The sequence below is a fragment of the Gossypium arboreum genome, chromosome 9 (assembly GCF_025698485.1).
Source record: "Gossypium arboreum isolate Shixiya-1 chromosome 9, ASM2569848v2, whole genome shotgun sequence".
Lineage (NCBI taxonomy): Eukaryota > Viridiplantae > Streptophyta > Magnoliopsida > Malvales > Malvaceae > Gossypium > Gossypium arboreum.
In genome coordinates this window covers 87,948,592-87,972,188 of record NC_069078.1, presented here as the reverse complement: position 1 = coordinate 87,972,188, position 23,597 = coordinate 87,948,592, and the positions used below count along the sequence as shown (strand labels likewise).

General features: G+C 32.3%; 3 protein-coding genes across 3 annotated transcripts; 1 reads left to right on the top strand and 2 right to left on the bottom strand.

Moving 5' to 3' along the window:
* The first annotated feature begins 83 nt into the window (after positions 1–83).
* LOC108456730 (SAC3 family protein B) lies at positions 84–9,248 on the top strand. The gene is made up of 18 exons (XM_017755354.2): positions 84–435; positions 678–716; positions 945–983; positions 1,229–1,267; positions 1,678–1,773; positions 2,053–2,283; positions 2,704–2,946; positions 3,429–3,644; positions 3,722–3,981; positions 4,202–4,302; positions 4,381–4,596; positions 4,937–5,164; positions 5,240–5,331; positions 5,410–5,503; positions 5,842–5,934; positions 6,032–6,963; positions 7,038–7,152; positions 7,410–9,248. The coding sequence occupies exons 1-18, from the start codon at positions 323–325 to the stop codon at positions 9,126–9,128; spliced, it is 4,866 nt and encodes a 1,621-aa protein (XP_017610843.1). The 5' UTR covers positions 84–322; the 3' UTR covers positions 9,129–9,248.
* A 602-nt stretch (positions 9,249–9,850) lies between these two features.
* On the bottom strand, positions 9,851–12,895 carry LOC108456731 (probable protein phosphatase 2C 35). The gene is made up of 3 exons (XM_017755356.2): positions 11,319–12,895; positions 10,933–11,064; positions 9,851–10,598 (listed from the first exon to the last, which is right to left on the bottom strand). The coding sequence occupies exons 1-3, from the start codon at positions 12,228–12,230 to the stop codon at positions 10,359–10,361; spliced, it is 1,284 nt and encodes a 427-aa protein (XP_017610845.1). The 5' UTR covers positions 12,231–12,895; the 3' UTR covers positions 9,851–10,358.
* Positions 12,896–17,511: 4,616 nt separating this feature from the next.
* On the bottom strand, positions 17,512–19,440 carry LOC108456139 (S-adenosylmethionine decarboxylase proenzyme 4-like). The gene has a single exon (XM_017754736.2). The coding sequence runs from the start codon at positions 19,272–19,274 to the stop codon at positions 18,243–18,245; it is 1,032 nt and encodes a 343-aa protein (XP_017610225.1). The 5' UTR covers positions 19,275–19,440; the 3' UTR covers positions 17,512–18,242.
* Between the last annotated feature and the right edge of the window lie 4,157 nt (positions 19,441–23,597).

Genomic DNA, 23,597 nt, shown 5'->3' with positions numbered 1-23,597 from the left:
AGCTTTACCAATGGAATACAAACAAAACGGCTGCGTTTTTAGTTACGGAAAACCTGATATAAAATCTAAACTTTTTTGTTGATGAAATTGGGTTTTTATAAAAAATATTTTTTTTATTTTCCAAGTACTTCTTCTCCTTTTGTCTCCAGATTCAAAAAAAACCCCAACGTAAAACCAAGGTCACTGAGCTCCAAGCTTAAAAAAAAAGAAGAAGAAGACCCTTTTTCTTGCATCAGCAAAGGGAACCCATGTTTTGAAATTCCAGTTTACGCCTTAAAAAAGAGCAAAAAAAATTAAAAAGCAAGGTAGAAAAGTGAAAACAATGTCAGGTTTTGGGAAGCATTCAGGTCCAACAACTGCTCCAAAATCTGCAAATCCTTTTCAGTTTCAACGCCCTCCTCCTCCTTCATCCACTCCTCCAATCAGGCGCTCGAGGTATTTTGCTTTAATGCTTGTTCTTTTAACGGTTCTAATTTAATTTTTTTCGGTGTTTAAGTTCGAAGTAATGTTTTTCTTTTGTACTTCTTTAATGGGTTTTTATTAGTTTGGGGTTTAGGAGATTGGTTGTATTGAATGAGGGATAGAAGAATGTGTAAAAAAAAGGATTGACTTTTATGGTTTTTTTATTAGGGTTAAAATTGCTAACCTGACTGCTAGTTTATTTTGTTATGCACCAGTTATACTCCTTCATCTAGTCCTCCAATCAGGCCCTCCAGGTATTTTGCTTTAATGTTTGTTCTTTTAATGGTTCTAATTTGATTTTTTTTTTTGTGTTTTAACTTTTAAGTTCGAAGTAATTTTTTTTTTTTGTACTTGTTTAATGGGCTTTTATTAGTTTGGGGTGTAGGAGATTGGTTTGAATGAGGGATCGAAGAATATGAATAAAAGAATTATTAGGGTTTAAATTGCTAACCTGACTGCTAATTTATTTTGTTATGCACCAGTTATACTCCTTCATCCACTCCTCCAATCAGACCCTCGAGGTATTTTGCTTAAATGTTTGTTCTTTTAATGGTTCTAATTTGATTTTTTTTTTTCAGTTTTTAAGTTAAAAGTAATTTTTTTTTTTGTACTTGTTTAATGGGTTTTATTAGTTTGGGGTTTAGGAGATTGGTTGCGTTGAATGAGGGATCGAAGAATGTGAAAAAAGGATTTACCTATACGATTTATTTTTTTGCTAGGGTTTAAATTGTTAACCTGACTGTTAATTTATTTTGCTATGCATCAGTTACACTCCTCCATCTACTACTCCAATCAGACCCTCAAGGTATTTTGCTTTAAAGTTTGTTCTTTTAATGGTTCTAATTTGATGTTTTTTAAGTGTTTAAGTTCGAAGTAATTTTTTTTTGGTACTTTTTAATGGGGATTTATTATTTTTGTGGTTTGGGAGATTTGTTTGAATGAGGGATCGAAGATTGTGAAAAAAAAAATTGACCTTTATTAGTTTTTTTTGTTAGGGTTTAAATTTCTGACCTGACTGCTAATCTATATTGTTATGCACCAATTATACTTTTGGGATTTAGGTGCTAAGTTTTAGAATTTAGGTGAATGGTTTTGCCTTTATGGAAGTTTTAAGTTGCTTGTTGTGTTGAATCTAGAAGCTTTTCATCGCATTAGTTGCGGATTTGGTTCCTTTTCTTGTTGATTAAAAACTTATTGTTTTTGTTCTTATTGTAGGGTAAATGAAGCTGCAGATAGAGTTTGGACACCACTGTCGGCTTTTGAGAATTTCGGTCCTGCTTTGAGACCTTATCAGTATGGTGGGGTCCAAAGGTAAAGAACTCATGTTATTTTGATCTTATTTGTATGTATTTATTTCTTTTGTTAATGGTGATAGAGCTCCAATTAGGTAAAATGCAACCCTCATGCGACAGTTTATGTGTAATCCTATGATGCATAAATAAGCTTTTTTTCTATTGAAAATTATTTCTCGAGTTGAAAAATGCATTTATCTTGTATTGTATAATATATGTTGCAGTTTTCATGATTATGAAATAGAAAAAATTATTATTTGTTCTGGAATGCCGATTTAATGTTCTGCTTCTCTTCTAGGCCTATGGAATCTTCTCCTAGATGGGATGATGGCAAAATTCCCTTAGAAGATTATGATGCCCAAAGTCGTTTCAGACCTCCTGTGGTCACATCATTTGCTGCTTCACAAAATCCTGAAACTAGTTTTACTGCTAAGGCTAGATTTCAAGAGTCAAAGAGTACTAAATCACCACCGACAGTGTCTATAGATGACACTGTACCAAGAAATTCGAGCCAAACGATCCTTCAAAGGCATGTTCATACATTCGTTTTCCAGCTGCTTGCATGAGATAGTATGGTTTATTTTGTTGATAATGGATTTGAATTGGCGCAATTTTGTGACATTTTGAACTTGGTTTTTTCCGTTACTAATTCCATTGTTTGTAGTTGTATATCAAGATGTCTCTGGACTCCGGCTTCAATTTTTTAACCTATCTTAAGACTTGTGGCTTGAACTGATTTTACCACAGTTGACTTTATTCTATCTTTTTAAAATCCAGAGTGATCATTTTTTATCCATTCATCCAAGCCAAGTATTTTGATAAGTCAACTCCGTTAACTCACACATGTGTGTTCAGTCATATTCTTGGGGCTTTTGTTGAAGATAATTTCTTTATATGGTAGAGACTTCTATCCAATCGCTTTATTCATAAGGATTATTTTTTCTTGCAGACCTTCTTTTAATCCCCATATGCCACAGAATCCTGTCAAGTTGCCAGCCAACTATCCCAATTTCCCAGCTCATCAGGACCGGTCCATGGCCTCACCGCATTTAGGTTCCGCTGATTACAGGAAAAACTTTGTAAATGAAGTACCTGATATGCAAGTTCCCAAACAAGGGAGGTTGCCATCTCAGCAGTTTGATGACGAATTTACCCAGGAGCATCATAAGTCTGTTCGCAATGGTTCTAAGAGGTGAGTATGCTATATTAATGGATGTATAAATGCTTTTTTAGTTTTCTCCATTGAGAGCAGTGATCTTAAAAAGATAAATGATTTCCTTTTCCTTTTCCTCTATTTTCTTGCATAAAAAATGAAGAAACTATCTCTTGGTAGTCAAACCAGTCAGTATTCTACGGTGTTGTTCACTCTATAATTTTCTTGCATAAATGCTTTTTCACCGTCTTATGTGTTTGATAGCCATGATCTTAAAAGGCAAATGATTTCGTTTTCTTTTTCCTCAATTTTCTTGTATAAAAATGAAAAAACTATCTTGATAGAGTTCTTGAAAGTTAAACCAGTCAGTATTGTACGGTAGTGTTCACTATATGATTTGTTGGGGAATTGAGAGATTATGTACCCATGCGTCCAGATATCTTTACTGCCTTGCTGTTTTTATTCATATGCCTTTGTGAATTCCCTTTTTTCCCCGTTAATTCGGTCATTCACTCTTACAGGCCATCTGGATCTCCTCCGAGGTTAGGTACCAAGTCAATCTCTCCTAGCTCTAATTTTCCAATTCGTCCAAGATCCTTGCCTTCTGCGCGCAATGATCCTCCTCCCACAGTGAGAAACATTGGGCCTCCTGTTTCTAAAAGAACGAGATCGCCTTTAATTTACCATGATGACTTTCTTCAGGAAAGCTCCACTCCTATTGAAGATGATACTGAGCGGTAAATTTTAATATCCAGTAAAACCATAACTGTAAATTGCATTTTATTATAGTTTCAATATTCCTGTTTTATTGCAGAGAATTGCAAGCTAAAGCAAAGCGATTAGCGCGTTTCAAAACTGAATTGAGTGAAACTGTTGAGACGAAACGTCCAGATATTGCAGATCAAAGATTGTCTACAACTAGATTTCAGCACAATGTGGAAGAGAGGAAGAAGCATGTTGGGGAACAGCCTATGGATTCATCTGGGGAGTCCTTGAATGACCTTGTTTCATTCGATTTTGATGGCACAGAAGCATCCAGAGTCATCATTGGGTTATGTCCAGATATGTGTCCGGGTATGTTTCAAGTCTCCTGAAACTTAGAGATAAGGTATTGATGGGTATGTTGACCATGCCTTGAAACAAAGAAAGTCACTTTTTATGGTTCATCTCTTTCAATTTCTGTTTTATCTGATTGTCTTGTGTCTTGGAGAAGCAGATATCTCATTACATATAAAATAGCTGTCTGAAAACAGTTTCATTTTTTATGCGATCCAAATTTTGTATCAATTTCCAGAATCGGAAAGGGCAGAAAGAGAAAGAAAAGGTGATCTTGACCAGTATGAACGTGTGGATGGTGATAGAAATCAAACAAGTGAATCCCTCGCTGTTAAGAAGGTAATGTAAAAAGAAACTTCTTTTCTCAGCGGTTTGTGTGTGATAACGAATGATGAATATCTCTCATTTACTGTACAGTATACTCGGACAGCTGAGAGAGAAGCAAGTTTGATACGGCCAATGCTAGTCCTGCAGAAGACAATAGATTATCTACTCAATTTGCTGGATCAGCCATATGATGACAGGTTTCTTGGAATATATAACTTTCTATGGGATAGGATGAGAGCAATTCGAATGGACCTGAGGATGCAGCACATCTTTGACCAAGGGGCAATCACTATGCTAGAGCAAATGGTATGTCCTTGCAACTGGATCTTTCTTGTCGATTGGCCCATTATCTTGATTCTTGAATACTTGTGAATGTTGTGTAAAAATTATCCCAACAAGTATTATTAGAAAAAGAAGTTCAGTTTCATTTACATGGTCAGATAGAAGGTATTCCTATTTATGCTGTGCTTGTGATTTTAATTATATGTAGAATGAACTGATAAACATAGCTGTTTTTTGGTCTTGCCTACATTTTTGTTCATCATTGTTTTGCTCCATAAGTCATAACGTATTGCATTTGGGGACAAATATCTAAATCATTGCTATGGTTTGTTCAATTAGTGGTGCTGATTGCTGTTTTTGTCAGATAAGGCTTCACATAATTGCCATGCATGAATTATGTGAATACACCAAAGGCGAGGGCTTCTCTGAGGGATTTGATGCACATCTAAATATCGAGCAGATGAACAAAACATCAGTTGAGCTATTCCAAATGTATGATGATCACAGGAAGAAAGGAATTAATGTTCCAACAGAAAAGGAGTTCAGAGGTTATTATGCACTTCTCAAACTTGACAAGCATCCGGGGTATAAAGTAAGTCGATACAAATGTTGAATCAATTATTCAAACTTCATCAACTTTATTTTGAAAATAAGCACTCCCCACTAGGTTGAACCTGCAGAGCTCTCACTGGACCTCGCTAAGATGACTCCAGAGATAAGACAAACTCCAGAAGTGCTATTTGCTCGTAATGTAGCTAGGTTGTTACTTCCCTTCAACTTTCATTACCACTGGGCTGTTGAACTTGGTCTGACTATTTAAACTCTTGGCACTTCCAGGGCTTGCAGAACGGGTAATTTTGTTGCCTTCTTTAGACTAGTGAGGAAGGCAAGCTACCTTCAAGCATGCTTGATGCATGCCCATTTTGCAAAGGTAGGTACAAGGAATTATTCGATCCTGCACCTCTCCCCCGCCTTAAACGTAAAACTCATTTTCTTGGTTTTGCATTCATTCTACACACATTCATACTCGTACCATTTCTTTGGTTTGCTTCTTGGAACCAGAGGTGGTTTTGGGATGATCATGCCTGAGGGAGCAAACACATTTTCTGTAATTGCACATTCATGCCATATTAGAGTCTGACTAAATTGTGCTATTCACAGATGACACTTTGTCACGAATCCCCTATAAATTATGATATTTATTTTGGCGTGCTGCATGATTTCTCTTTTCTATATTCATTGGGTTTTAACCTTTTGCGCTTTTATCAGTTACGAACCCAGGCTTTTGCTTCTCTACACTCTAGTCTTCAGAACAACCAAGGCCTCCCTATTTCCCATGTTGCCGAATGGCTTGGGATTGAGGTAATATTATTACCCTAAAACGGAAACTAAATTTTATTTTTCATCACCATGATAAGTTCTTTATTATCTTATGCTGCTTCTGGTTTTTGGATTTTAGGAAGAGGACATCGAAAGCATTTTAGACTACTATGGCTTTTCAATAAAGGAATTTGAAGAGCCATATATGGTGAAGGACGGTTCATTTCTTAATGCTGAAAATGACTATCCTACCAAGTGTTCAAGACTTGTTCATCAAAAAAGATCTAGAACAATAGCCTTGGATGTTGCAACTCCTCACGAAGTGACTTCCTTGCCCATAGGAGCATCGAAGGAGAGTCAACCAAGTAAAGCTTATAAACAAAGGGCAAATGTCTCACCTTCTCCTAAAAGGAAGAGTTCTGTTTCAGCAGCTGATGAAGAATTGCCTGATTCTAAAGTTGTTCCTTCTCCAAAGTCTAGTTCGCAACTGCATTTGGTGACTGAGACATCAAAAGGGTTACAACAGCTCCCAGAAGGTCATCTCAAGTCTGGTGCCTCCAAACCGTTTAATTTCTCTATGGATCGTAGTTCCCCTCGGTCATTTCCAGCAAAAGTTGTGGTCATGGAGAAATCAAACAATGTCACTGTTTCCTCATTGCCTGACGGAACAAATACTTATGGCATGGAACAAATGCCACCACTAACTTTTTCACAAGCATCTCAGCCTGAGAGATCACCTAGTGGTAGATTTCATCTCTCTGTGGAAAACCCCGTACCTCAAAGTATGGCTATTATTGACAATGTAAAGTCCTCACCAGTGAGATCACCTAGTGGTAAATATACAGAGAACACATTGCCTCAAACGATGGATCTTAATGACTTAAAATCTCAGTCAGAGAGGCCAAGTGTTAAATATGATAAAGCTTTGGAAAATTCAGTGCCTCAAGGGATGGAAATTAATGATTTAGGAGATAAACCTCTGGATGATCATCAAGAAATTGAGAATCAGCAAATAGTTGCAAATATTCAGCGCAAGGAAGTTGCTGAAGCAAAACTCAAGTTGATCCTGAGGTCTGTAACATTGCCAATCTTGTTTGGGCTGCAGCATTGTGTTATATTTTTCTAACCAGTATCTTTCCTTTCAGGTTGTGGAGCCGACGTGCTGCAAAGCAAAGGGAATTACGGGAACAAAGACAGTTAGCAGCTGAAGCTGCACTAAGTTCATTACCACTGGGAATACCAGTTCGGCAGAACAACGATGTAAGATTTTTTCGGACACTACTGGAATTTTCAGATTGTGCAATATGTTCTAAGTTTTACTTATTATTTACTGTGCAAGTAAATTCTAATTACCATGTTTTATTTGAGACACTTACATTGAAATTTGAACAACTGCCCTTCTTCCTCTTGGAAAGGATAGTTCCCATTTCATTACCGGTGCCTGTCATATTCTTTCATTTTAGTTTATGCTAGATTTCACTGTGCTTATTCCTGTTCTTTTTACTGATCCTTTGTAGCAATGGAGCACATTTGATGAGCTTGATTTTGATCATGTAATGAGTGAGAGATGCGAAAAATATGAAAGGTCATGGTCGAGGCTGAATGTTTCTGATGTAGTGTCAAGTATTTTGGGTCAAAGAAACCCGGATGCTAAATGCCTATGCTGGAAAATTATTTTATGTTCTCCGGAGAGCAGTCAAGGAGAGCAACCAAGGCAGAATAACCAGGTTGGCCATTTGGCAGCAGGCCCATGGTTGTTCTCTAAGATCATGCCTTCCACAGAAGATAATAACGATGATGATTTAGCAATCACGTCTCCTGGTATGTCGATATGGAAGAAATGGGTTCCTAGCTTATGTGGTACCGATCTAACTTGCTGCTTGTCTGTTGTGAAAGATGCAAATTGCGATAATCTGGATGAGGTCGTATCTGGAGCAAACGCGGTATTATTTATTGTATCTCAGAACATTCCATGGAAGCTCCAAAAGGCCAAACTTTATAGTCTTTTGAATTCAGTTCCTCCTGGTGCATGCTTACCACTTCTGGTCTTAAGTGGTTCTTATAACGTAGAAGATTCAGATCCTTCCTCGGTTATAGTTAATGAATTGGGGCTGCATGAAATTGACAAATCACGGGTAAGCTGCTTTTTGGTGGTTTTCCTTGTTGGTAAGTGGCATTTAGAACACTCAAATGGGTTTTTCAGTGATGAAAAGTTAAGAGAAGGACTGAAGTGGTTGGCCGATAAATCACCTCTACAACCTGTTCTTAGCAGTGTGAAGATGCGCGAACTTGTCATGTCTCACCTGAGTCCAGTGTTGGAGGAACTTGATAAAATGGGTGATTATGAAGTAGGTCCGAATCACTGCATTTCAGTCTTCAATGAAGCATTGGATTGGTCATTTGGAGAAATTACTGCTGCTATTAAAGCAAATCCTACCAATTGGCCTTGTCCAGAGGCTATGCTGCTAAAAGACTTTAGTGACGAATTTTTAGCTGCGAAGTTGTTCCTGCCAAGTGTGGGGTGGAGCTCGCCAGCAAAAACTGCACCACTCGAACACGCATTGAAAGATTGTCGACTTGCCCGTTTTCCCGATGATATCTCATTGCTACAAAGGGGTTCAATGATGGGAAAAGATATTGATAACCACAGATTACTACTTGAAAATTGTTTGGTAGAATACCTAACACAATCAACAAAGATGATGGGAATTCCACTAGCTACAAAAGAGACATCCGTGATGATACAAAGAAACACACGGCTCGAACTCCGCAACTTGAGTTATTATCTTGTGCCAAACTGGATCACGATCTTCCGACGGATTTTCAACTGGCGACTTTCGAGTTTATCAACCGGGGCCTGTTCCTTTTCATATGTATTGCAGACTCATCATGTGCCTCCATTGGGAGATCTACTTAAGTTACCACTTGAAGTCGACACTTCACCGAATTGCTTGAGTCATCCATCTTTAGATGAAATACTTGAAGTTGGTTGTAGTCCCCTCAAATCTCGGAGGATCAACTTCGATCCCCAACCTTCTCAGGATAAAGAAGACCATACTTCACAGAAAAATGGATTGGCCATTACAGGTGATGTTGCTTGTACTACAAGTAAACCAGATAGCAGTTATGGTAAAATGGTGGTGGCTGGAACTGAAACTGATAGATTAAGCCAATTGTTGGAGAAATGTAACATAGTACAGAATAGTATAGGTGAGAAGCTTTCAATTTACTTCTGATATACGGTTCTTTCTTGTAACTTACACATCTCATTAAAATTGAGGTGGTTTTACAATGTTATATTTGTTCAAAAATGTTTCTTCTGTCTGATGAGAAAATAACAAAGGTTTTTGCGTTTATTAGCCTGAATATTTAGTTTAGCTTTCCTCATGTGGATAAATGAAGTTACAAAATAATTACTTAATTATTTAATCGTCTTTTTTAGTCATCGAGTTAATAATAGTAATTTTAACCATCAATGTGTATATATTGTGTCAATTTAATTTTATTCTTAAAATTTAACTTTCTAACATTTATACATGGTATAATTTAATTTTTAATATTATTTTCTTTATTACCCTTACACCTTAAAAGTTAAAAACTAAATTTATTAATTAAATTTCATTGAAATTATATAAAAATAAAAATACTAAAAATCCAAAATAATACTTTTCATCTTCTATCATTCTTTTAAAATTAACCTTAAATATAAAAATAACAATATCACAAAAAATCAAATTACATAATATATAATACAGGAATTAATTTCTTAGAATCTAGGACTAAATTAACATAATTTATAAATAATAAATTTTAAAATTATTATTATATCAATTTTAAAAGCAGCCAATTAGTCAATTTATGATTAGAAAAAGACAATTTAAACTAAAACTAAAAAAAAATCATAATCCAGGGATAAAAAAAATTTACAAAAAAGCATAAATAGGGATCTTAGACATGGTAAGCTTTAACTTTTCTGCTACAATAGCATTGATTTACCATCCAAGCTTTCTTTAGAGCAGGAAATAGAATTTAGAAAATGGCTACTAAAGAACATGGAACATAAAGGCTGTTAATTTGTCAATTATCTAGCTTATGCACTAAAGTCATTACAATTGATATATTTCACATGAGAATAATAGAATCCATGGTGAGCAGTTAACAAGCAAGTCTTATATCTCTATGCCTCACATAATCCCAGCAGTGTGCGGGAAACAGTTGATGTCTCCTCATGGTAGTGCTTTAGAGGCAATAAACAAAGGGGAGTTCTTCATTTTTCCGATTCCGTGTTTCCATCAAGTAACTTGCTAACTTAATTACCTTCAACCTTCAAAAGATGGGTTCTTTTTCTCTACCTGTTCAGATCGTACTGGGTTCAAGATCACAGCCACCACGATAGGGCCTTGAGATCATTCACCAAGAGAATCTTGTGGTGAAAAAGGTAACTTTCTCTTTGTTTCCCTTTGTGCTTACCCCACATCCAATTGTGAAGGTCTCTGATGCATCATTGGTGATGGAACAACAATAGCAGCACTACGATTCATCGAAACACTATGTTGACAAGACTGTTGTGTATCAGACAAATCAGTTCTTACTGAACCATATGTTTCTTCCGGCTCTGAGACACTGCTCGTATCAAAACTTCCCTTGATTGACTTCATAACCATTGGCCTGCAATCTACTTCATTATCCGTAGCACTAGCACCCGACTGCAAAAAATAAAGAAAAAGGTCAGTTAATCACAATGCAATTAGAGTGCAAAACATCACACTTTCTATAGTCTATGGCCACTACTATGTTTTTTTTAGATTACGTAATCAAATCAACACTTATTCTTTTTTGAATGAAGATAGATTATGCAACTCGTAGCAGTAATTCGGTTTGGCACGAGGCTTAAAATTAGGTGCAAAAGCGGAACTTTCTACTTTGCAATCTAAAAGATCATACTTCAATCACTTCTAAAAAAGAATACACCAGCAGAAGAAGAGTATTTTTATACATTGAGAACATGAACAGCCAGATACGGATTTAAGTAGGGCATACATTAGACAAGCCTTTAATCTGTACAATGATGATTGTAATATCATCGGTCCGATTTTCATTATCCAACCAAAGCTTGTAGGATTCTCCAGCAATTGCAGCACATGCATCCCTAGGATCTGCGTATTCCGCTGCCTATACGAAGAAAAATCATAAATTTGTTAAGAAAATGCTCAAATGACTCAAATATAATGAGTGGAGAGTTCCCTAACAGTACAGAAAGCAAACGACACAGGAAAATTCATTAGCACTTTCCTTAAGACTTGATTGTATTAAACAGGCTTACAAACATCATTTTGCAAGAAACATGATAAAGACACTTCAGTATTATAAGCAAATGAGAATCATAATGGTGATCTATCAATTCCAAGGATTTATATGAACCATACCATGTTGACAACAGTTCTGCTAGAGAGAAACTCGAAAACTCCATCACTTGCAACAACAAAAAATAGATGATTACGCGTAAGCCGAACAACCGAGATCTCAGGAACAGCAATCACACCAATCTTCTCCGCTATACTATCGCCTACACTCCTCGTAAATGCAGTCCCAGGATACATTCCATCAGGAACCCACAGCCTCGGAGGATCACCACCTTGGCTATATTCGTCGCCCCAATTTTGAATATTGGGGTCTTTAAGGCCTTCCACTTGATCAACGCTCAAGACCCTAGCACCACAAAGCTTCACCCTTTCATACTCATCTTTCCTAAATGGTGTTTGATCCTCAGATAAATCCTCAGCCAAAATTCTATCCCCATCCTTAACAGCAATCACAGCTCTTGAATCACCCACATTAGCAACATAAAGTGTATCCCCAACAACAAGCACAGTTATTGCTGTGGTACCACTCATGGTATCATCAATCTCACTATCATGTAACTCAGAATTTGTAGCTAAAAAAGCTGAATTATAAGCTTTTAAAGGATCATCCAACAATGTGGTGTCATTAGCTAATCTTTCTACAAGTCTATCCTTAACAAAGTTTGAACATTCAGCACCATATTGACCATGTCCATCAAAGACACCAAAGAAATGAATATTCGGGTTACCTTGAAGTTGTGTTTTAATACAGAAACTATCCTGGTTTTCCCTCTCAACCGTTTCTGGATAATAACCATGCTGTGTTAAGACCGAGAACTGCAAAGTGAAGTTGTGAGATGGAACAGGAACTAACTCCAATGACCTTTGTGTAAGAATGTGTTTGCATTTGTAAGGCCTCTTTTCTCTACGGCGACCTGAATCAGCATCAGATGATGATGGATATCTAGTACAACACTTTCCATGAACACACCCCATGATTTCAAAACATAAAAAAATGATTATTTTTTTTGTTCCAAAAAGTGTAGATTAAGTGTTTGAGAAAAGGCCTCAAAGGATATTGAAAATCAATGAAAGGGTGTAGAAAGATCCAAATTTAGGTGAAAATGGAGAAATGGGTTTTTCTTAAAGTTAACAATTTGGGTATTTTTATAGGAAATTTGGTTAGAAAACATGCCTTTAAACAGAAAGAAAGATAAACAAAAAAACCCAGAAGAAAAAGGCAAAAGAAGTGATTTTTATAGACAATGCAAAACCAGGAGAGTGGGGTTCCAAAGACAGAAAAAAAGAAAAGAAAAAGAGAGAATAAACCCCAAACCAAGCAAAAGAAAAGTGAAATTCTAAATCAAGGGTAAGGGAAAAGAAGCAAACAACAGTGAAGAATCAAGGCAAAAAAAGATTACTTTCTTGAGAGAAAAAAGAAGATCAGACTTGATGATCAGTTTTGCTTGAGTAGGAAAAAGAAAGGAATCAGTGAAAGAATCCCCAATTCAAACAAACAAAAAAAAATTTGGAAAAAGGATGCCCTAAAACTGAGGGGGAAATGTGGAGTTGATTGCTTCAAGTTTTCAACTTTTCGAAAGAGGGAGAGAGAGAGAGGCGGAGAAAAATCGAAAAGTGTGCATGGGTGAATTTTGTCTTTGTACAGGGAAAAGCAAGGACAATGAAATGAAAATAAAATAGAAAATATTTTTTATTAAAAAGTAATGGTAATAATAAAATGCTCATTTACCGAGAAAATAAAATATCTGGAGGCCTTATAAATTATATTTTATTTTTATTAAAAAATAAGTAAATAATTTTTTATTAAATTAAAAATAAATTAATTTTTTGTTAAAATTTTAATTTATTTTTATTTTGAAAAACTAAGGTGGATATAATTTATAATGACTAATTTATTATCTTTTAGTAAAAAAGTAAAATATCATCTAGCTTTTAACACAAGGGCCCTATAATATTTTTACATTTTGTAACTAATGAGATTTTTTTATCACTACAATATTAGAAGGGAAATAAGATTATAAGGTTTAAACTCATATTATTTAGGTGCTAGATAAAAATTTAATTACTACTCTACACATGTCTCGGCGGGATTGAAATCATTTTAGATTTAAATATCACATGCTTGAATTATTAATTTTATATTGAAAACAAGTTAACTTAAGTTGAGATTTAAATTCATTGAATTAAGTTTTAATATTTTCAAATTTTATCAAAAATGAAGTATAAATAACAGGAAATTGCGATGGAAGAAATTCTATGATATTTTTTTATTAAGAAAATCAAGTGATAAATAGTTTGATATTTTTAAATATAATCAAAATACGAATACTTTTATGGATCAATATATAATATAAATTAAAGGGAAATGAAATATAATTTATTATTTAAAGTTAAAATATAAATATGATATACCTATTGAATACAACTGTATTAATTTTTTAAAATAAACCAATTTTAATAGATTTTTTTTGTTTCTTCATAAGCACTCGATAAAATATTAGTCACACTAGGTTTCGATTAAATTCAAAGTTGAACTAGGTTAGATCTTAAATGATACAAACATCTTCCAATGTTGTATTCTCCTTTTACAAAATTCAAACTCCAGATCTTATTTAAAAGACATCGAATTCTTTATCATTTGATCAAACAACTGTTGATAATCTTAACCGTTCTAAATTATTAGACCCAATCTAAATTCAATATTTAAATATACCAATCAAGCATAGACATTAGGGGTGTAGCTAGAGAGTGGTAGGCAAGAGCTTTGGTCCATCAGAAATGAAAAATTATCTCTTTAGTTGCTTGAGTATTTGTAAAGTTTTAATTTAATGGTAAAATTATATTTCGACTCCTAAAATATAAAATTCAATTATGCTCTCTCCAAAAACAAAAAATGTATATAATTTAATCTATTAAAAATTATAAAATTTTATATTAATATAATGATAAAATTATATTTTTAACTCTCTAAAAAAATTATAATTCAAATTCGAACTATTTTAAAAAAATTTGACTTCAACTTTAATAGACCCGAATTTAATCTAATCTAATCAAGAAAACCCCTACAAAAACTTTTCCAACTCACTTTGTTAAAAAAGGTGGTTGGTTTTTTATGGATTAGGTGAAGGTTAGCTGTATAGTTTGCTTTTGTCCAATTGATGAATGTTTTGGAAGTTTTTTTTTGTACGAGAATAATAGAAGACACCTCAAACATCAAGGCAATTTAGATAGACTTGGGTGAAGGAAAACCAAAGGCATGCCCCTTTTCTACCCCCAAAGTGTATCAAAGCAAAATCACAAAATTTTTATTTTTTTATTAAAAAGCTTTTGTATAATAACAACAATCAATTGTCTGGTCGAGATTGAGCCTGATTTCAAAAAAAAAAAAAATCAAGTTCGGGCTCGGGTATGGCTTGGTCCAACTTATCTAAATGGGTCGTTCTATTGTTTAAAAAAATAATATATATTTAATTTTAATTATAAAATATTAATATTAAATTATTTTTATTTTTATTTTTATTATTTTATATAGTAAAATAGACCAAAACCAAGCCGGCTCGAGATTAAAAACTTTACAACGAAGATACTTTATTTACCTTTTAACCCAAATGTTATAAACATATTCACGAATTACAAGTAAGAATTAAATTGAAATTAATAATATAATTCAGATTTTTTCAATCCAATTCATTATTTGATCAATTAATATGTTTTGTAATTGATGATCAATAAATAAGCTTTTATTGCATTTTAATATAGTCTAATTAATAACACCAAAAATAGATTGTTCACTATATCAATCTACTTATATACTTCCATTACCAAGACCTTACCACTTGAGACAATCTAAAAGGACTGGTTTCTACACCATTTTGCAACCAATTTTGTGAATTTTAATCTGCGCTCAAATCAACTCAATTTTAATTAAATTCAAATTGGTCATAAAATATAAATAACTTAAATTTTAATTAACTTAACTTAGATAATTCAAATTAAAAGAAAATCTAAATCTCAAATGACACGAATAAGAAATACTAATGATTAGAACTTAAAATAAATTGAACTTATAATAACCTAATTTAAAAAGTCAATCTCCAAACATGAATGATTAGAACCCCTAAAACAACCCAAAGCTAGAATTGATTTAAACCAAAATGACCCCAAAATTTTAAAACTTAGATTTATTCAATCCAATTTGATTTGGTTAAAAAACAAACCTAATCAACTTAGTTTATGTGATTTCATTTTTAGTATTATATAATTAGAGGATTAATATTCACACACAATAGGATCACGCCTATATATCATATTCAATAAGAACCTATCCTTAAATTACACCTTCCAATTTGTGTCAATAAACTTGAACCAGAATGAATTTTATAAAGTAACCATCCTTAGATCATTAGTTGGAGATTAAAGTAGTGAAATTTAACATTTAGTTAGTTGAAATAGCAACGGAAATAATGATTGAAAAGTTAGTTGAAACCCCAAATTTGTGTTTTGTGTTAATCCCACTTAATGCAAAAGCAACCAAATAATCTCCCCAACTGTAACTTTGTGTTGAGCCACATGTTTAACTCCAATAGGTTTATTTTGTACTGCCACTAATGTCCCCTACCAAAACCCAATATGTAGAAGCAACCTTAATGGTTATTTAAACTTACAAATCTCATAATGGGATTTCAAATATTAGGGGATTTTTACCTTAAAATGTTCTAACATTCAAATACAAGGTTTCATGCTTTGCTTCAATTGCTTTGGGAATATCAATCAGCGATTTTGTTTGGCAATTAAATGGTTCCTTCTCCTTTTATGTGGTAAGCAATTTATTAATTTCTTTTACCTCACATGAATAGATTTAAAAATATGGTAAATTATGAGAAATATTAAATTTTGTTTTTTTTAAACATTTTTATTATATTTTCATGTTGTATTATGAAAATTGTGTTGTTTGTTGCATTCATTTAGCATTTAAGTAGAAACAATTCCTTTTATTATCCTCAAATCTTTGAAAGGTTGTTGTTTTATGCATATATTTTAGAGGTTTTTTTTTTTACAATATTCAACCTGAAATTTTATTATAAAAATTTATTGAAATTTTAGATTAAAATATACTCTAAGTCTATGTATTCTATGTACTTTTATGATTTAAAATGTAAGTCTAATTGTTAATACCGTTAAATTTCTTCTATTAAATTTAAGTTCATTATAGTAACTATTTTTACATGACTATCAAGTAAGTATTTATTTATTTCTAAAAAACGTACTATCAAATTTAATAGAATATTTTTAATAATGTTTATTAAATCTAAAAATATGAGGATTAAAATCATGAAAATAAGAATAAGAAGATTCAGGAACTTATATTTTAATCAATTTAATTTGACATTTGGATTGAGTTTTTTTGTCAAACAAAAGAATTAGCCCAAACCCAAAAGCCTATTTAGGACTTAGAATCAAAGCCCAACATAAAAACTTTAGCCTATCTTAATCTACTTTGCATTGGTTAAATAGCTAATCTCCTAAAATAATTGATTAGATTTGTTCATAAAATCTCTTTTATATTAACAACATAGTCTTTTATATTTCATTCTCAACTCTTTAAATTTGCATGAATACAGCCAGACCAATGTGATTATTTTATATACACATGAGTTTATTGAATTAAAGAATTAAATTTGATAAAAGAACTAGAAGTTTTATATTAAGAGATGAATTATATTTTATTCCTTTTATTTAAAAAAAAGATAAATTATGTTATAACAAAAAGCTATAAAAGTTTTATTTATTTTAGTGTTAAAAATTGACCCATGTACGTCAACATAATATACATATGATACACTATGTGGAACTATCTAGTTATTCATCAATTATGTTAATTTTAACAATAAAAATTTTAACAAAATTACCAGTATGCTCTTTGATTTAACATTCAGAGATTAAATTGCTATTTTTTTTTAATAAAAGAGGACTAAATGTAATATGACACCAAATATAATGACTTTCATGATACTTTTAGCTCTTAAACATATATAAACAAGTTACAAAAACTCAAACTTGAGGTGAAATTGATAATACTAATTTAATTAATTGAATCGATTGAATTGATCTAATTAAATATTGATTTAATTTTTCCTTATTTCAAAATAATGACATACAAATCAGATAAATGATTAATTTTCAAAATTATCCATTCAATGGATTGGTTTGTTCCTATATATTGACAAAGGAGGCAATGGAATGAAGAAGAAGAACATTAGAAAAAAAGTGCAAATTTCATATAAACCTTTATTTTTTTCCATATCTTCCCAGTACATGTAAACCCCAAAAATCTTAGGCGTGACAATCCTAAGTGGGGTGCATTATAATGGTGATTCCAATTCCCCGCATCTTCTACACCCAACCATTCCGATGATGCCACCTCATCTTCCTAAAATCCCCACCATTCATTTCTTTAGGTCTAGTTCTGCCCTCACTCCCTACACTCTTGGGACTTTTGAAATTTAAGTTACTCTTCTTTTAATTTCTAAATTTTATAGTATGATTTAAAAATAAAATCCAATTAATATTATTACTAATTGATTTTCGTTAAATTTAAATATGTGCTATCGGTTGGGTTTTAATTTTAAATCAAATATTAAAATATTAAAATGTTATATATTCAAATTTAACAAATATATTTTTGGACTTTAATTTTTGAATCACATAAGTAGAAGAACTAAATTCGTGGAATTAAAAAAAGGACTAAATTTCAAAAGCCCAAAGAGTACAGGGCCGGGGCAAAATTAAACCCTTTTCTTTATCTTCTTTCTACTTAAGTCAACCCACATTCATTTTCAACCAATGAAGTCCTTCCACGTCATCATATAAAATACCCCCCAATTTAAATTTTTTTCCCCACGACTAAAACCCTCTCTAAACTAAAACCCCTTTCCCACATTTTTCTTTTTTATCTACCTTTTTTTGTCGTTGTTTCTTTTCCCGATGTTATTTCCGGCGAGCCGCCGTGAATGTTTGGAAAACAACCGTACCGGCGGCGGGGAACTCATCCATGGCAAAAGTCCGACATTTGAGTCCCAACGGTTCCATAGCACGCGCCACCGTCGTCCAAACTTCACGGCTATTACTCGTCGTTGAAATGGAAACCGTCGCCGGCTTGAAAACCTGAACGGCTTTCTTCAAGGTCTCAACAATGTCGACATCGTCATCGTAAACGGAGCCAACGCACTCGAAGCTCGCGTAGCTATACCCGTCTTCAGGAGTGACGTGGATCGTCGAGTAACGATCACCGTCGATGCCATTCATGGAATACCCACAAGGATCAAACGCAAAATCACAAATGAAAGCTCTAGGGTTTATATCATCAATCCCCGTCAACACCGTCATATCTTTCCCGGCCGAATCCCCTGTTTTGCAATCCCCGGCTTTTTTGTAAAACTTACGCGCCAGATGACGGTCAAGCTCCGTCATACAAATTTCAAACGTAACATCGGAATTCGATTTCTTACGGTGGTTTTGATCACCGGCGGCGAAAACATGCCACGAATAACAGGGATTTTTCGACGGCATGACGGCGGCTTTTCTATAAACAAGATTTTTCGGGAGATTTTCTTCGATGTAAATCACTTCTTCTTTGAAATTCGTATGAGGGAAAGGCTGAGATTTGGGGAAAATGAAACTTCCCCTAGTGTATCGACACCCACATAATTTAAGATTAAGCTTGTTGGCAAAGTGAGTCAATGGACGAATCGATTTGAGTAACTGAGTCGTCCCACAGGTTTTGATTATAATCTTAGTCGGATATACGAACATACTCGATTCCGACAAGACGTAAGCATCAAAAAAATGGTTACCGACGGCAGAAACGACGGTGCATTGGACGGCACGAAGGACTTGTTCGATTGATTCGAAATCAAGTAAGCGAAGACCCATATTGTTGTTTATTTTACTCAATGGATCATCACCGAAGAAATGAAGTTCCAACCGCTTCTCAAAACCTTCAAACCCTGAAACCGCCATTGCCAAACAACAACAAAAAACCAGAGACAGGAACTTGAAAACAGGGATAAAAAACAAGAGAAAATGTAGAAAGAAAATGAAGATGTTGGTTTTTGGTTTAAATGGTGGGATTTGATGGTGTTGAAGAAGATTACTACAGGTGAGAGAGAGAAGTGGGGAGGGAAATGGGGTTTTATAGGTAGGATATTGAGAGAGAAAGAGTGGGAGGGGGGGGAGGAGAGTGGATATTGAAAGGGGCATGCGGGTGTGAGGCAACCAAGAATCATTATTGCAGGCATAATGAAGGTGAATAAGATGATGATATGTTCTGGTTTTTGGTTTTTTTTGTGTTGTTTTCTTCTTTGTTGGGAGTTTCGATTTTGATTCAATGCAAACAAAATTTTCATGAAAATAGAATGGTTTTCATGCCCGCGCGCATGCATTTCAGCTCTTCTACGAAGGTTTTCGTAATTGGATAGATAATCGAATTTAAATAATTAATTTTTCTTTCGATTAAATAATTTATCAAAATATTAAAAGAAAAATGAATTCAATTTAATCAATTCTTACTATTTTTAAAGTAAACTGTTGTACCTCAACTGGTTAAAACATCATTGTTTGTCTTGTAATTCTTGCTCATGTAATTTTGAAATTTATATGTTTGTACTCACAAGTTATGTGTTTTATTTGAAAAAATTGAAATTGAATTGAAAAATATTAAATTGAATTTAAGTTTAAACTATCAATCGACTTGAATTTGAGTATTTTAATATACTCGATTTGAATGGATTTTTTTTTACCTTTATTATATTTAACTATGAATAAGTTTAATTGAACTTGAGTAGAAAATCTGATAAAAAAGTTGTAGTTCGATTATGTCTCTAGTTGAGCTCGGTATTATGAATTAATGTTTAGTCAAACTTAAGTCAAGTATTAATCCTCGAATTTTGAGTCAACCTCAAGCTTATTACTGTTTGAGCTAGATTCAGCTTAATTACACTCCTAGTTTTATATTTATATCGTATTTCATTTATGATATGTAATCATATTGTATTTTATGTTATATTTTCTATATTTGTAAAATTGTTAGTTCCATTTAGATCTATTTATGAGTTGAATAAATCCATTCCACCTTACATGGAACAAAATCATTTTTATATCAAGTCAACTAGGTTTGGCCTGTCTCAATTTTAAAATAAATATTTTTTACTAATTTTTATTATATAAATCTTGAAAATAAATTATTGAATTGAATCGAATTTAAACTTAAATCATCATGATTATTTTTAAAAAATATCACGATTAAAAATCTTTACAGATCAAATTAGATTGATGACAATAAATCTTACCCAAAATTAATCCAAATAGAGTCTAGCAGATCAGACCAAACAAATCATTCAATCTATGGATAAATCTAGTTGGGCAAGGTTGAAGTCAGGACAAGTTTAGTTACAATCAATTACTCTTACATTACTAATGTGTAACAATTCAACAGTGTCTTTGGATTGAAAAATCACACTATCTTTTTGTTAATTAAATTTTGATTTATGAAAAAAAATACAGAATAAAATAAAAACTGCATTAAACCAACACAAACACGATCTTTTTTTACTGTTCAAACCACTAAATAATATTTTTCATAAATAATTAGTATAATTAATTGTAAAAAAAAATCATAATTGAACCACTAAAATTACATGCATAAAGTTTAATACAAATGGAAGGGCAAAACAAGGTTTGATGTTGTCGACTCTAACACGATCTGTCATTACAGTCATAAAAAGCTTCCACTGTTCATAGTTTTGATTAGCCAAACAAATGGGGATTTTAGCATGGCTTCATCAAATCATTGAAAGCTTTTGGTACATAATTTAATTTTTAAAAAATAAATTAAAAATAAATATTAAAATGGGGTTGAAAAAGAGCAAAAATTAAATCTTTTTGGTCAAAATTACTGTTTATAAGTGATTGGCATGGGGGGAGTTTTTTATAGAAAAAAAGAAGAAGACATAATCATAGGATGGACCAAATGGTTTGAAATCAGGACATATAATAATCAGAGTTTTCAATTTAGAAAATATGTATGTTTTTGAGTGCTTAATTTTGATGTTTATAGATGTTCTCAATTAGCTTAAATAGGGTTTAGAAAAAGCAAACAAGGGAGAAAACAAAAGAAAAAACAGTAATGTTAAAATGAACAAAAAATTGACATTGGTTTTGCTTTTATAAACATGGATGGAAAATAAAATTTAAAAAATTGGAGGGATAAGAAGTAGAAATTTTATGTTAATATGACTTAAACCAGTGGCGAACCTAGGGGACTGGCAAGAGTCCGGCCCCCTAAAATGAAAAATTTTCATTTAGATCCCCTAAATTTTTAATGGTAAAATTGTACTTTTACTCTTAAAATTATAAAAATTGATTTAATTATTTAAAATTATAAAGATATAGGCTATTAAAATAGTAAAATTATATTTTTACTATCGTAAAACTATATATTTTAATTTCGCCTTAAAATGTTTTTGATTTCGCCCTTGACTTCAATTGAATTATAGAATTTTACAGGGCTAAAACTAAAAAAAACATTTAATTAAGACAATAAAAGATTAAACCGAATTAATAATTTTAAGAAGAGTTTTATATGAAATTATACCATTTCACCAATAGAAGGTCAAGATTAGAAATGGTAGTAGGTCGAATATCTGTATTTTCTTGAGTTATCTAAATTTGGAAAAATCCAAATTTGATTTCCTAATTATTTATATATATATAAAATTAAAATTATAAATGTGGGTTTGAATAATACATAATTGAGTAATTTATCTACATATGCTCGAATTTGCAATGGATAATAAATTTAAAATACGAATCCAAATATTATTTGAATCTACAATATTTAAACCTGTAATATTAATTGACATCCCTAGTAAAAGTCTCTACATGCTTTCTACTTCACTTTTAAAGATCTGTATACTCTCGGATCTAAAATCAAATATATATATATTCATACTGAATATATATTTATTTTTGAGATAATATAATTTTTAGCTCTTGAACTTAACAATCAAGTCCACTTTGGTACTTGTATTTTTTTATCCACTTTGACACCTGAACTTGATAACTAGATTCATTTTTGTCATTGATATTGAAAAAATATAAAATTTTGATGACATAGCTCTTTGAGATTACACCACATCATCACTTAAGCTGGTCAAACTACTAGTTCCCTATTCAATCGGTTTGATTGATTCAACTGTTAGACCAATGATAATTATGTAAAAAATTAAATTTCATAAAAAAATTTAAAAGTACAAATATTAAACCGGTTCAACCTCTGTCCCAATTTATTACTGGTTTTGAACAATTCTCGATTCAATCACTTCAACTCCTTTGCTTGGACTAGTATATTGATTGGTTCTCAATCCAATCGGTTCAACCAACCAATCAATCATGTTTCAATAATATTTTCACATTATTAAATCTTGACAAAATCTAAATTTTGAGATCAAAATAAAAAAATCAAATACTAAAATAGACCTAATTATCAAATTTAGAGATAAAATATATTATTTTTCCATTTTTAAAAATTTGGGATATGAGATAGATGATGATATGAAAACATGAGAGTAGGACTAAATGAAGAAGTTTTGTCGATCTGAAAGAAGGCAATAAGCATATATCGGTGATGAATGAAAAAAAAGAAGAAGAAGTAGACGTGCCATAAATATCATCAATATTTATTGGGTAAAAATAATAATTATGCAGAACCATAAGCTTGCATAAAAAAAATCCAAAAAAGAAAATTACAAAAAGGAATCAGGCGTGGCAACTAAATAATGAGAGTATCCTTGAAATTAGGGGGAAGCCCCCCTAGTACATGAAAATCTCAAGCAATCTCGCATCATTCTTTTTAGTGATGTTCAGGAATTAGATGAGTCGGATATTTATATTTTTTGAATTGCTTAAATTAAATTTAATTAAATATCTGAATTTATTGAAATTTGAAATTTAAAATTAAACATTTTTAAAATTTGTTAGATATTTAAATCTCGGTCTTCAATCTTGATGTAATTTTAGATTTTAAATTTGAACATCAAGATTCGCTTTTAAATAAATAATATTCGAGGATGTTTATTTATATCCACTTTAATTTTTAGAATCGAGATATTTAAAAACACAGCATTTAGATCTACAAAAATAGATTGAATATTGAATTTATAAATCTAAATTGTCATCTCTCATAATGTTCGTGATTTGAAATTTTTATTTTAACTACAAATAGGATTGAATTTATACAAATTTGATCTTTCATTTCACTCTTCATAAAAATAAGATATTTTATAT